We start from the raw sequence: 16,005 nt of genomic DNA, 5'->3' as shown, positions 1-16,005 counted from the left end.
ATATATATATATATATATATATATATATATATATATATAAGGATTAAAAAGTGTGCTTTTCAACGGCCTTTCTTTTTTAACCGATCGACTCGAGCGTCTATCATGTCATGTTGTTCAGTCATTGTAGTTTGAATCAAGTTAAGTAATTAAGCCACTAAAATCGTTCTCTCAGGTTGTCACAGTAGATTTTTACCACTCCACTGTCTCGCCTTGTCTCGCGCGCGCGCGCGCGCGCGCACACACACACACACACACACACACACACACACACACACACACACACACACACTGACACAGAGACTGAGAGAAAGATAGAGAGTTGAAAACAACAACAACAACGACAGTGGGGGGAAGGGAGGGAGAATTAGACAGAGAGAGAGAGAGGTAGAGGAAGAAGTGGGGGTGAGAGGGGTAAGTTGGACTTTGGCAAAGTCATTTATTCTTTCTAACTTGAGATAGAGGTGTGATGCAACTGAGCTTGCTTTTTTTTTTTTCTTTTTTTTTTAATAATTAAAAGTTTATTTTCATATTCTTAAGTTATCAGCTCCATAATTAACACGTAGTACGTTGGATTATTGTTTTCATGTTTTAAAATCAGACTTTAAAAGATATATAACTGTTACGTAAATGCACGAATTCACGATGCATTAAATGTTTGCCATGTGCAAAATGCTCAACCTTGTAAACAAATGACGACAGACTCCCCGTCTTCATTGGCTGAGGGAAATTATGTAAGCCAATGAAAACGGCGCTCTTTGGTTGTAGTTTTATATAATTCCACGATCTTGGGTTAAACTTTGTAGAGATGTAAAATATCTTCTTGCATGGGTTTAGGAGGTCTAAGTTAATAGTTTCTATCGTGGTATATTTTTCGTTTTTAGTTCTGAATAGCCCACGGGATATATTGAGTAACTATTTTCATTCGTTTCGTACAAGTTCCAGACAACTAAACGGCCAGCAGCAGCAGACGTCAAGCCTTCCACAAAACATCTCTGACAAAAATTAATCCTCGATGGCTGATCAACCGTTCACATATTCTGTGCATTTTCCAGACAATGGAAGTTCCAACGATGAAGAAGACGATAAACAATCATTTGAAGTAATTCACAAGAGCGAAGCCGGGGACCACACTACACCTGTTGTCGTTTTGCTTGGATGGGCCGGATGTAAAGAAAAACATTTGAGGAAATACACACCAATTTACGAAAAGAAAGGGTAAGAGTAGATAAACCTATGAAGGATAAAGTTATAATATATATCGGTTTATCAACTTTACGAAGTAATAGTACAAAGAATAAATATATACATGAAAATAAATGGACACATAGGAAATAAATATCGGTTATGTTTGAATAAGAGTTCATTAATATAGAACACTGAGACTAAGAGTAAGAGTGAGATTCTTAATCTTATTTTGATTCCTTTTCAAAGAGGTGTAAAGTAAGAGAGTGCTGACAGATCCATGTACCCGTCACCACATCAACTAAAAAAGAGAAAAGAAAAAGTAACAAAGAAAAAAGATTTTAAAAATTAAAACAGCAAGACATGTGTAGCACATTTCAGAAAAAAACATAAATGCATCGCACACACATGCAAACACACAAAGATGCTTGCATGAATATTCGCACACACACACACACACACACACACACACACACACACATGATATACACACTTACAGGTGTAAATACACAACAAAATACACTGTCCATGCCAGTTTGACTATACAGTCTCTTAAAGTCTGTGAAAAAAAAACTGAAAAAGGATTGCCATTACCAAAAAAAAACTTTGTTCAGTGTCTTCAACTGTACCATTCATGCTACTATAACTATGTGTCAGAGAATGAGAGATAGTGACCTCTGTCAACCAAACTGTTAATCTTTTCATAGCAACTGATACACAAACACCCACACATATATAGATCTATAGATAGATAGTGTAGATAGATAGATGACTGAAAGCTTCTAAGACTGAGATAACAAGAAGCAGAGAGAGACTGTTAAATTAAAATGAATGTATTTATTCTTGCAAATCTAAATTGGAAACTTATAAATATAATTATGGATACTGGCGTTGTCTCAAATATTACAAATAAAGAGAACATAATAATTAATATTCAGTGTTTATTACTTCATTTCAGGTCTGTGTCAGCACCATTCTAACAGTATGACTCTGTATATAGTTATGCGAACACATAAAAGTAATGAATTATGTGATATTGTGTGTTGCACTGTCTGTATACTAATGTGTGCGTGTGTTTGTGTTATGTTTTATGTGTGTGTTTTTGTGTGTGCACATGTGTGTGTGTGTGTGTATGTATATATATATATATATATATATATATATTGTGTAAATACACAACAAAATACACTGTCCATGCCAGTTTGACTATACAGTCTCTTAAAGTCTGTGACAAAAATTGAAAAAGGATTGCCATTACCAAAAAAAAAACTTTGTTCAGTGTCTTCAACTGTACCATTCGTTCTACTATAACTATGTGTCAGAGAATGAGAGACGGTGACTGCTGTCAACCAAACTGTTATTCTTTTTTTTTCTTTAGTAGAAGACGTCATGTAACTTTGTAAGGTCAGAAAGATGACGTAAAAAAATAGCTTTATATGTCACCTGTTATGAGTGTAGTCTGTGACCAAGCTGCCAGGTGGCAGCGAAAATTCAGATTTTATTTTTTTGTTTAATAAAATAGGTGTTGTTTTTTAACTTTGTTTTATATATATAAAGTTGGTGTGTTATATATATACATATATATGTGTGTGTGTCTCTGTGTGTGTGTGTGTGTGTATGTTGTATATGTTTGAATGTATACATGTTTATGAATATGTACATTCTACACATTGTGCTTATAAATGTGTAAAGTTTATGAGTCATGAATTTTAGTGTGTATATAATTTAACATTGATGTAATGTGCTATTTATAAAACCATGTGATATGTTTTATTAAGTACCTAGGGAAGGTTTCTGGTTATTGTGCTATATAAGTATCCACCATCTTTATTATTATTGTTGTCATTATTATTAGTGGTAGTTTTTTTTAAATGACCCACAAAAAATTATTGAAAATGGCAAGACAGGGCCGCACATCACATGTGGGTAAGTCTGCTTATGTTTTGTATCAAAATTGTCAGCATCTCCTGTATACTCCTCTAAAGCTTACTATAGATTTGTATTTGTTTTGTATATTCCTAAGTTCTATGTATTTGTTACCATTTGATTTTTTTCTTTGTTGCACAGGTACATCACTTTGACGCTGATTGTACCAGCAAAAACCCTGTTTTTCCATGCCTACAAGATCACTGACGTTGCTCACGGACTTTTGAATATCCTCGCTGAGAACAGCCTTTCCAACAACCCTATCATCTTCCATGTCTTCAGTAATGGTGGGAGCATGGTATACTCCCAGCTTGCTGCTCTCATTAATTCTTCTAACTCTGAAAAGCAGCACAGACTGTCTGTGGCTGGTGTCATTTTCGACAGCACTCCTGGCAAACGCAGGATTCTGAATGCGGTCAAAGCGTTCATGAGCACGCTTCAGTTCGGGGAAGTCTTCCGCTACCTGTTGGGTTTCTGCCTGCTGATGTATTTAGTCTTCAACCACTGTTTGCGCCTGCTGCTTCCAGGGATGCTGGCCATGGAGAATGGTTTCCAGCTGTTCAACTCCATCTGCATGGATGGCCTGCAAATGTCCCCAGCTGTTCCTCTACTCCAAGGGGGACAAGATCATCATGGCTGAAGATGTGGAAGAAGTCATTGCTGTGCGCAAGGAGAAAGGGGTCCAGGTGAAGAGCATCTGCTGGGAGGACTCCCAGCATGTCGCTCATATGCGAGCCCATCCTGAGGTGTATTCCAAGGCATGCATGGACTTTGCAGAGGCCTGCTTCGCTTCCACAAAACCCAACCCATGAGTCCTACACTGAAGTCTGTTAGCTGTTGCCCTCTGAGCTTTCTGGAAACACAAGCTGGATATTTTTTTTATACTGACTCTGCAGTTTTTAGAGTCTTTTATTAATTGTTATTATTATTATCATTCTAAGTCAGCAGTAACTGAGCTGTGTTTTATCTTTATCATTTTTTAGATTGATAAAGCACATCCATTGGTCAGATGGCTTACAGTATGTTTTTTTGAATCAACAAAAACAAAGATGTTTTGTATATATATGTTTTTTACAACCCCAGTGAAAGTGTTCACAGATACAGATTTGATTAACTCTTGTGTACTTGCTTATATATATTGTGATGGTACAGGATACGGAAGAATTCTAAGACGAGAAATGCAAAAATGTTGCAGAACATGAAAAGAGCAGATTGTTACAACGTTAATCTCATTGAAAGATTAAAGAATTGCTGAATTCTCACTGAGGAGGAATTCTATCAGTATTGGAACTCAGCAATTGGATATTAACGTGATTTTTTTTTTTTTTTTTTTTTTTCTGTTGTTTTCTTGATGCACTAAGTTGAAGTAAATAGAAAACCACATTGAGTTTCCTTTTACATTTCTTTATTCTGTAACACTAGACAGTTTATTTCACTTTCATAATTTCAGTGGTGCACATGAAGGAGATTGTATGTTCAAACCATAGGATTCTTTTTTAAATCCACTGAAGTTGGTGTGTTTATCTTTTGTGATTTGATAATTCAAGTTGTAATAGATCTCATCCTTTTGGGGGTGGGGGTGGGGGGATGGGTGCTGCTTGCAAAACACGTATTGCAAAAATAACTTGATATATTTATCATTTTGCTGAAAATATTAAAATTAATAACCAACATCAAATCAACGTCAACTGCTAATTTTTTTCTAATGTACATGTTCTATAGGTTGTTTTATATCTATTTGCTATTTTTTTATTTGAGAATATCCAATAGTAAATTTTCTGATTTCAAATTCTAGTCTGAAAATCAGTCATTCCATTCCTTTGTATCATTCCCGGTGTAAAAGCTGGTGTTACAAGGCAAAGCAGAGTGGTTTGAAACTACATGCCTTTTTCTTATTCAAAAGAGCTAAACCATACCTGCTGAATGTTTCGTGGTTTTTACCTCATTTATATTATATATTAAATAGAAGTAGTGCCCACTTGGGCAGCAATCATTTTGCTGGTCCTTACATTTAAAATGATGATTGTCAATATCTCATTGGCTTCTGTTGATGTGGTCAGTATATATATATATATATATATATATATATATATATATTGTATGATAGTTGTGTCCAGCTACGAGGAATTCCATCAGTATTGGAACTGAACACATTTTGGGTTGTTTATTTTTAGGGGGTGGGAGGTTGGGGGGGGGGGGGGTAATGTGTTAATACTGATAGTATTGAAAGTCCATGAGGAATCTGTGTGTGTGTATATATATATATATATATATATATATTATTGTTATTATTATGAGCATTTACACCTAATCTTCAAAATAAGCCCCAGGCGTTTACAAACAGAATATGTGAAAATATCAAAAAGGAAAAGTTGAACACAAGATACCAAACATCACTGAAAACTATTCATCTCTCTCAGCCCCCCCCCCCCCCCCCCCCACTACCCCCCCTACCACCCCCGGGGGAGATAGGTTGGGGGGGGGGGGGGTTGTGTTTTTTAATTTCTTTAACTAGCTAATACTGACAGTACTTTCTCAAAGTCCATGAGGAACCTGTGCATTTCACACAGTGGCAGGAAAACATGGGGAATCAATCTACAAACACACAGTAGTGGACTTAACCTCAACGTCCAGACCGTCAAACTGGACTTGATTTACCTATTATGAGTGTGGTCCATCTCCATTACTTCAACCATGTCTCTTCTGTAAGCATTAAATCAGTATTGTTTATTTCCCTTGACGTCACTTTCAGTTTAATTTTAACTTTGACTATCAGTTCAGTAAACTTGATAAAAACAGTGTTGCTGATTTCTGATATGGTTCATTTGGCCTCCAGTATTCTGTTCCAGCTCTGCTCCATAGCTATCACTGAATAATAATCCTTCTTTTTTAAGTTTGTGATTTTTTTGCTTTTGTCTTTTTGAGAAATCATGGAGTTTCTGCAACAACTTGTGGTAAGCCAAGTACTGTACCGGTGAATGTGAAAAGGTGCGTTCAAGTTGTTTAGCCTTTCGTACCATTATTATACCACCAGGGCAAGTTTTGATAGACAAGAGTTTGTATTACATTACCAGGCCCTACCCTGGTCAAATACGATAACTGTAGGCCCCGCCTGCATACTGGCGGCTTCCTCCCATTTTAACTCTGCAGTTTTTGTCTGGTCCATTGTACTTAATCAGAAGTGTGTATAGGTTCTGTGGAATTTTCTTTATTTTTTTATAGGAAAAAAAATAGCAAACAAGGATAAATCTGAAACATCATTCTCTTTCCCTTCTTTTTTCTGCCCAAGTGGAAAAAAAGATTGAGGAAAGAGACTTTTTTTCTTTTTTTTTCTCTCTTTTTTCTTTTTTTTAATGTGGGTTAGGGGTATTTACTGACAAGAGATTTTGGGATAACTTTAAACCAAGCTGGTCTTCAGCTAGCCACACATAAGGTTTTTTTCAGTCTTGTCAAAAATGTGAATTCCCCCCCCCCCCCCCCATAATATATCTCTTTTTTTTGTCAGGAGGTGGGGTGGGTGGAAATAATATAGGAGATAATATTAATAATTGTGGGTATAATTAATCTTGCAACTTTTAACCAATGTCCTGTTAATTGGTCAGTCAGCATGAAGTGTTGTTTGCTATGAATAGGTCAGGTTACATTTTTTTTTTTAGAGACTAGTAAACAGTAATGGTAAAGGTTGATGAGGTGGTTGTGTGTGGACCTTAGCCAGATTCATACAGCATTCTCAGCTCTGTAAGATGCTGTACATTTTACAGGCGTTGGACATTTTCATTATTCTTGCTGCAGTGGTTTTGGAAAATAGAGACTGCTGTGTTTGGTGTGTCTTCTCTTTCTCTGTTGTGTTATTGATTACCAGAGCGGTGATGTAAAAATGCAATCATATATTTAGTGTACTTATTCTATTTTTAGTAACTATATTATTTATATGCAGATAATACTAGAATAGTGTGTGGAGGGTTTGGGGGTTGAATGTTCTGTTTCTTTTTTTCTTTTCTTTTCTTTTCTTTTTATTTTGTTTTCCACATACAAGACTGGTCTTTGCAAAATGTTTTCAGTGGATGGCTTGGTTTGTCTATAAAATGTTACATCAGAATTAGTGCATAGATCCTCTTCTAGTTTTGATCTTTTTTTTTTTTTTCTTTTTCTTTTTTTTTTTTTTTTTTGCAGATGCTTGATGAGAGAAAGTTGTGTGTGTGTGTGTTTGTGTGCATGCATGCCTGTGTATGTTCCTGCTTTCTTACTCCCTGCTGCTGACAAATATGTTGTAAAAGGAGTGGGTTGGAAGGATTGGGGTGAAGGTTGGAATGAAATTTGTTTATCTTTATTCATGATTATACACAGTCCAAATTTGTTCATTTGCTGTGCACTTTGGACTACACATAACCGCTATGTTCAAAATGTATTGGAATGGGAGAGGAAGTAGCAATCTTTTGGTGAAGAAACACCTGCGTCAGAGTTGCATTTGTCTTTGCAGTGAAAGTATTGATTTACTTCTGAACATATTTTACATGAACAAAATGTATATTTCCTTTTTCTGTATGCATTGAGCAATAATGTTGATCAGTCAGACCTTGCCGTTTCAGTTTTACTCATTTTTTCAAGGATATATAATTGATAACTGCGCACTCAGCCAGTTTTTGTTATTTTTGCACGTATTGCATGTGTGTATGAATTTGAGAGAGAGTCTGATTTTTCTGTCTGTTAGTCTGTCTGTCTCTCTCTCTTTCTTCCCCCTCTCCTGCATGGTATTTAATTTTGGAGGACACTGTTTCTCTATGTGTGAATGATTGTGTTTGTAGTACAAGTAGTGGTGGTTGTTGTCTTTAACACTAGTTGTCTTTAGTTTGAAAAAAAGGTGGGGAAGAAGAGGAGGGAGGGGCTAGTGTGTGTGCATGTGTGTATATGTGTTTGTGTATGTAAATGTTAAAAAAATTTTTATAGAACTAAAAAAAAGTTTATAGTACTTAAGATAAGCAAAAGGTAGAAAAAGCTATCATCAATTAACGACAGCAGATGTCCTTCTGGACTGCGCATCAAACCTTCTGCAACAGCAGATAACATCTTGATATTGTCATAAATACATTCAAGTGAACTTTCCGAAAAGTTTAGTAAAAATTATTATAAACTCTTATATTCAAATGCTACATGTTTGCTTGAGATAGTTCTCCAGATACACACTTCATATCTTTGTTGAACTTAGTCACAAAAGGGTTCAGCCTTATCCTGTTCGACAGTGCATGTTTTTACATAACAAAAGCAAGAAAATGTTTGTGTGTGTGTGTGTGCGCATAAGAATTTTACCTACAACCCTTTTTGCTGTCCCATGCTTCAGACTCTTTAGTTATGATTTTTACTATGTGACAGTACATAATAATATGGCCATGGCTCACAATTGAGACAGTCTGAATCACCACTACATTATATTTTTTTTTAGTATGTGAAACAATATTAGGGTGTATCATAAATCTGATTATGCCATAAGGATCTGGCATGCACTTTTGTGTTGTGTTTTATAAGTTTGTGAATGTGTTTAAATTGTGTCCCTGTACAGCCTTTTAGTGGACATGTAGCTGTTGAGATTCAGTGCTGGATGGTAACACTGGTAATCATAATTCAATGTTGTATGGCAAGCAGAATTGATTGTATGATGAGTGTTATCAAATTCGGAAGTCCTTCAGCTTTATGCTCTGGTATCTAAATGATACACTAGTTTCTTATTCATCCATAGTTAAGAGTGTTGATGTGCAATGTACGCACTGCACCTGAAGGTAAAGAATCTGTGGCAACAGAAAAAAAAATCCAATGTTGAGCTACTTAGAGTTTGTGAAACAAGTTAAAGATCTACCTGACCATGAAATATTGCATTTCTTTCTAAATTTCGCCTCCAAGCCAAAGTCCTTGCCATAGAGATTGGTGCAAGAGGGTTTGTGGGTGCATCTGCCTACAGCCTCATGAAACAGCTGTCGATTTCTGGCAGAGAGAGGACATGGGCTCTCAAGGCAATGGCAGAAGCAGCAGAAAAGAGTTCCACCTGGATGTGGTAGAGGAGGAATGAAAGTAAACTTCATAAGGATCAACTTTCCCTACTCAAACTAGATGTGCGATGGCTCGGTGGTAAAAACGCCTGCCAGAAAAGCTGACTCAGTCCTGAAGTGGCGACCACTCTGGAGGCGCGGGTTCAAACCTGCTGAGGACCAGGGAAAAAAAAAGAAAAAAGAACAGGCGGTAATACAAGGGCATCCAGGAGTCATGACCTGGTTGCGGCCCGGTTCCCTGAGAGTGTAAAGAGTTGAGGGTCCAAAACACTTGACTGAGGGGGACTTCTCTAAAGGTCTTGTACTGTCCAGCTCTCCCTAGAGTTTCTTATCACACACTGTCCCAGCTGTTTTCACTTAAATCATGACATGATTGCTTCAATCAATCTATGATAATTATATTGTTAGTTGTCGAAGCCTCTCCCCAAATCTAGTTCTGTCACTTGTGTTATCTTATCATTTTGGAATAGATCTTGTTGAGGTGAAATTTAAGTTAGGTTTTTTTTTAAGTTAAAAGTTAGGTTTCATTTGAAATCAAACACCTGTTTCCATTGAAAAAGTGAAACTGAACGAGAAAGAAGAAGAAAGAAATGACACAGCAAATTTAAACGTAAACAGAGAGACCCATTACAGCGGAAGATCAGGAGGAACTGAGTGGGAGAAGAGAAGAGAACGAAGAGCAGGAAGGGCGCTAACACCAAGCGAACCCAAGTTGAGATCATCGTGGCAGTTCTCTCCCCTGTTGCCCGAAGTCGCCAGAAAACTGCGAGCTGGGGAAAAAAGCTCTGAGAAAGAACAGCTTCGATCGTCGTTTGTGTGACATTTTTAGTGAGATTAACGCACGCACATGTGTGCCGGGGTCTACAAATTCAACCACACATAAACACAGATGATTATGTCTGACATCAGGCTTTATTAAAATTTTGTGAAGTTGAACAAAATAGGAACAGACAAAAACTATTATGCAAAATTTATATATAGTAAAAAAAAAAATGGGACGAGGAGGGGTGGGGGGTTGAGTTAGAATGTGCGTTTGTACAATGTATAGGTAGCTTTATTAGCACGGAATGGTGGGTTCTAGTCATTCGGATGCGACTCAACTTGAACCGATGACGTGACGATCATTTAAAATGCACGTGTAAAAAATCCACAAGAAGAATTTTGTCTCAGACATTTTGAAGTAAAACGAAAGAAAAAAAAAAGGAAGGTAAATGTTTGAAATGTGTGTAAAACTCCATCTATAATCTGAAATTTGAAATGATGAAATATATTTTGAATAGAACGTATTCAGACCGAAATGCAAGTCTTTAGGCTAGCAGTCTCAACAGAATACGAGTGGTGACTCCGCAAACTGAACAGCGGTCAAAGGAAGACCGTGATTCGCCCGAAAAAACCTGCACCGTGCCAGCGGCTGAATGCCGGAGTGCATGTGCAGTCCTCGTAAACAGCCTCGGCTACTGTACGTTGCAAGGTTTTATTTGTAATTCTGACTCGTCAGACATGAAACAAAGTATCATATCACTTATTTTCGTTCTTTCATTTACTCTGAAAAATAAAAATAAAATAAAAATCTTCATATACATACATTTTTTATTACATACAATGGCTCTTTTCCTTGGTCGCACCAGCGTCTTTTGCATGTTGCCGTGCTTCAGTCTGGCTACAGAAAAGATGAGATTGAAATAAAACGATATCTGATTGATTGGCTCATGACACTGAACGCTCTGCGTTTAGTTTGCATTCTGCAGTGCATGGCGGCGAAGGACGTTGCCGTACTCCCACCATTTTTGTAGACGTGTGCAGATGATTCCAAAGATGGGTTATTTACACGAATTGTTCTTAACAATTCTTTCTATACTTTACCTTAACCTTCGCTGGCTGTCGCTTTTGACTACACACGGAAGCTCATGTGGGTCGTCCACGACCCATACCTTTAAAGAGACAAAAACCTGTATATTCCTCCAAAGCTTGTGTGGATCGTGCACGACCCATACTTGTAAAGAGACAAAAACCTGTATATTCCTCCAAAACTTAAACAAAATATAGAAAAGGAAAACATATCGTAACAACTGATTACACACACATACGCTCGCACACGCACATACAGACTCACACAAACACATACACTCAGAAGAAACACATGCTCACGCATTCACACACACGCACATACACACACGCGCACACACAACTGATCACACACACAAACGCATAACAACACATGCACATACATACACACCCTACTTATGCACACAGAGATAGATAGAGAAAGAGAGAAAGACTGAGACAGACAGCGAAACACAGAGAGAGAGATGACTCGTAGCATCCTATACACGCTCAAAGATATTGAGTCACACAGGTACATGCCGTTAGAGAAGGGGATGGAAGGGGGTTATAGCTGAAGACAGGCGAAAGGGACGTTGCGGGGGGGGGGGGGGGGGGGGGGGTAGTGGGGTAGTGAGGCAATTGAAAGTAAAACTTCTTTATTTTCTTTCACTAATTGCAAATTAAACCTTCTGAGATCACTATTAAAAAGGTATGGGTCGTGCACGACCCACGCGAGCTTTCGAGGGGTGACTAAAAGTGTGTGCTGCACACGGGACCTTTATTTATAGTCTCATCCGAATGACCAGATGCTCATTTCAATTTTCCAAACTTTGGAGAATGGGCGAGAGCGGGATTCAAACCCAGACCCTCACTGACTGTATTCACTATCGGCAGACTACTTCTTCTGCGTTCACTCGTATGCACACGAGTAGGCTTTTACATGTTTGACCGTTTTTACCCCGCCATGTATGCAGCCATACTCCGTTTTCGGGGGTGTGCATGCTGGGTATGTTCTTGTTTCCATAACCCACCGAACGCTGACATGGATTACAGGATCTTTAACGTGCGTATTTGATCTTCTGCTTGCGTATACACACGAAGGGGGTTCAGGCACTAGCAGGTCTGCACATAATAATGTTGACCTGGGAGATCGTAAAAATCTCCACCCTTTACCCACCAGGCGCCGTCACCGTGATTCAAACCCAGGACCCTCAGATTGACAGTCCAACGCTTTTACCACTCGGCTATTGTGCCCGTCGCTGTCGGCAGACAAGTGTCTTAATCATTCTGCCACCTTCCTCTCAGTTAACAGTGGCAAAACAAACAAAAAATCCTAGTGCCAGCAGTCCATATTAAGCAGTCAGTGTTGGGTCACCATGAGACCACACACCAGGATAGACCGTGCACTGCTGCTGAGTAACTTTGGTGTGGTGTTGATAGATATGTTTTGATTTATTGTGCACAGGACACCAAGTCCCCTATTGACGAGTGGAGCCAGAGTGAGCAAGCTCCTCCCCAAGAATGGAGGCTGACACTACGTTTTCCATGATCATCCCTATGGATCTGTTGAACCCCAAACCTTGACAGCAACTTAGCCACAAGCATGGGAATGGGAAATCAATATGGTCACAAGAGCCAGGTATAAAGGACCCACAATTTTAGATAATTGTTCTGTTATTAAATGATGAATGAGGATGTCGGAGCTGCTACTAAGATGGGTCAATTTTGGCTTGGGACTATGTGACAGAGCTGTACTGTATGGTTCCTTTCATGAATTATCTTGATGTCCGTCAAGCTTGGAAGATACGGGCAGCTACAGTGTTGGTTAGAAAATTTTAGCAGCAGTAGCAAAGAAATGTATGGTGTGGACAGCACTCATTTGGGTGGTTCCCCACCTTTACATGGATCACTTACCATGCTTTTTAGCCAGCCACTGACCCAAGAACCCCACAATGTTAGCTTCTGATGGGGTGTGATCCAGCAACCTTGTAAGTCCATGACTGACCACCTTGCCATGCCACACCAGGCAATTTGGTATGCTGGCAGCGTAGTAATTTTATTGTTTGCACTGATGGGTGTGAAGCTAACATTCTACCTTAGCTTGAGGTTACAGAGCTGATTAAAAAAAGAAATATACACACCACCAGACACCCTCATCCACACTTATTTTTCAAACTGCTTGACGTCAGAAGAATTGAACAATACATACATATCTGCACACATACTCTTTAACTTAACAATGAAAATGAGAAATGGCTTATTCATTGTTGGGCAGCATAGTTGGTTGTGCCATCATTTATCCTGTTCATGCAATTGAAAAGGAAAATGTGGAGAATATAATAGTGTTCACAGACACACAATCTGTCTGTCTCTGTCTCTCTCTCACAAGCAAATGCATATAATTATATACACTCCTCCCCACACAACTATCAGTTGCTTTTTTACATGTTCTCTAATCTGAAAGATGTATATATTTTGATCACAAAGTGGAAAACTGTTTTCACCATGATATTTATGTGTGTATTTATTTTACTTTGAACCTGCAGGCACCACAGGAACTTGTCACTGGTGTGGAGTGGATGGGGAGATCAAAACTGAGGTTATCAGCAGGACATGAAGGGCAACAGATTTGGGGATAGCCTTTCAATATTTGATGGTGAGTGGTTTGGGACTGTGTGGCAATGCTGAACTCTCCACCTCCTTTTCATAAATTAATCTATCCCGGAACCAGAGAGGTACTATACATCCAAGGTTGGTCAGGAAATTTGGGCAACAGTCTCAAAGACTAGCATGAAAAAAGCATGGATGGCATGCTTGGTCCAAGACCTCCCATTTCAACCCATTGCACACTCAGCTCTTGGTAGCAGCCAACCATTGTCCAGAAAATCCAGTGATACTTGCCTCAGATTGGTTTTGAATTTGTGTCCTCCCAGATGTCAGTCCACGCTAACCACTTTGGCCACAGTAACTGGGGTATGTTTGAGTATTATCATTGCATGAAAGCACAGTAATGCATTTTGAGCTAATTGTCTTTTGTGTCAAATTTCTTCAAAATGTAATAGAGTCTTTCTGGGCTTCTGCAAATACATTAGACTGGTCAGCTTGCTAGATAAAGCATCAGAGATCTCTTCCCACCCCTCTTGCAGCAAATTGGTGGTACTGATTGTGGTCTGGGTTTGTGTGTGCATGTATTTGTCAGGAGAGCCCTGTGTGTGTGTACAAGTGCATGTATGTGTATGTATGTTGGTGTGTGCGCTTTGTGTGTGTGTGTGTGTGTGTGTGTGTGTGTGTGTGTGTGTGTTGTGGGAGCTGCAATATGTAGGTATATGTGTTGGGGGTAGGTGGGGGTAGTGTGTGTATGTGCTGTGGGTATTGTGGGAGCGAGGCAAAAAAGAAATGTGCGTGTGTGTATGCCATGGAAGCTGAGATACATACAAGTGTGTGTAGGAGATTGGAAATATACATGTTCATTGGTGGGTGGCCGTGTGTGTGTGTGTGTGTGTGTGTGTGTTCGCACGCGCATGTTGATGTGAAAGGGCTCGTGTGCTTTTATGTGCAGTGTTGGGCCTGTGTACATTTGTTTGTGCTTTCATACCTGTGAGACTGCATAATTATCTGTTGCATGTCTGGTGTGTGTGTGTGGTGTGCGTGCATGTGCGTGTTGACTTGCATCTGTTTATTTATTCATTCATTAATTTTATTGTTATTCATATTATTATTCATGTCATTTTTCTCCATGTTTTATTTCATTTATTCATATATTCATTAATTCTATTTAATTACTATTTCAATTTATCAGTTCAGGAATTCAATTATTTATTTATTTATGTCACTTGTTTTACCTGGTTTCATTTTATTTTCCCTACAGGCCTAGTGTGTTGGGTTATGCTACTGGTTAGGCAGATATCCGCTTAGCAGATGTGGTGTAGTGTATGGATTTGTCCGAACGCAGTGTCATCTCCTTCAGTAACTGAACTATCTTTTGTGTCAGAAGCTTCTTGGCGACAGTTGAATGAAGAACAGTTTTTTGAGAGGGGGCCTCCCCACTCTTTCATTCTGATCCTATAAGTAAATTATTGTCACTTTGCAGATCACTAAATGTCCAGCTCGAGTAAAACTTGAACTTAACACTGCCTTTTCAGGCATTGCTGAATGTCATCAAAATGATTTGGCAGCCATGCAGTGTCCTTGGGTGGTTCAACACCAGTTGATCCTTACAGACTTTGGCTGCTTTGACTGCAACAAAACGTGAGGATTTTGCTGTGTGGGTAAGTGCAGCTACACAATCAGGAAAGTGAGAATGTTTGCAATGTGTGTTTCGAATACGGTGGTGAATGACCAAATTACCATTGCTGCCCAACACAAAGATGATAGAAACTAGGGTGACAAAAATCATCAAATGGTTATCGACCAAGATATAACCACAATTAAAATGCCACAGATAAAATTTGAACGGATAAAACTTGAAATTACCTGTTATCCTTGAACTGATCAGTCTAAATTTAAAATTGAAGGTCGAGAGATTTCTCAGTTTCATTTTCGCACATATCTTTTCGTCACAGTGTAGAACAGTCCAAAGAAAGTAAACACCCCAGGAAGATATCAGTTCCAAAGTTTAAACACTGAATCATGTAATAGAAATTTCATTCCAGAAGTAACGTTTCCCGAGTTGTTCAAATTGCCAACATTCTCTTCTTCTTCATGGGCTTCATTTTAGACTGGTGTCTAAAGCGGGTCTGTATGGTAACCTAGTCTTGGGCGTCTGTTCTTGTGTGTGTGTGTGACTGCAGCGCTTCTAACGGGTTCGGTGATCAAATGGGTAGAGTGCTGGATTCTCTCTCGCCACTTTCTGGAGTTCGATCCCTGTCGCACCTGGTGGGTTGAGGGTGGGGATTTTTCTGCTCTCCCAGGTCAACATATGTGTTGTGCCAGAACCCCTTTGTGTGTATACGCACGCAGATCAAATACGCATGTTAAAGAACCTGTAATCCATGTCTGCATTCGGTGGATTATGGTATCAACATATCCGACA

General features: G+C 38.7%; 1 protein-coding gene and 1 long non-coding RNA gene across 2 annotated transcripts; both read left to right on the top strand.

Annotated features, from left to right (window-relative positions):
- The first annotated feature begins 963 nt into the window (after positions 1–963).
- On the top strand, positions 964–5,223 carry LOC143280623 (transmembrane protein 53-like). Its single transcript, XM_076585340.1, is given in 3 exon segments — positions 964–1,215; positions 3,250–3,688; positions 3,690–5,223. Coding segments are annotated over 3 exon segments (873 nt in total). The 5' UTR covers positions 964–1,012; the 3' UTR covers positions 3,921–5,223.
- Positions 5,224–11,612: 6,389 nt separating this feature from the next.
- On the top strand, positions 11,613–16,005 carry LOC143280622 (uncharacterized). Its single transcript, XR_013055035.1, has 3 exons — positions 11,613–12,612; positions 13,520–13,629; positions 15,116–16,005. It is a non-coding gene; the product is annotated as an uncharacterized LOC143280622 (long non-coding RNA).

The sequence above is a fragment of the Babylonia areolata genome, chromosome 3 (assembly GCF_041734735.1).
Source record: "Babylonia areolata isolate BAREFJ2019XMU chromosome 3, ASM4173473v1, whole genome shotgun sequence".
Lineage (NCBI taxonomy): Eukaryota > Metazoa > Mollusca > Gastropoda > Neogastropoda > Buccinidae > Babylonia > Babylonia areolata.
The sequence above is the reverse complement of the archived record's forward strand: the minus strand, read 5'-3'. Positions and strand labels throughout refer to the sequence as shown.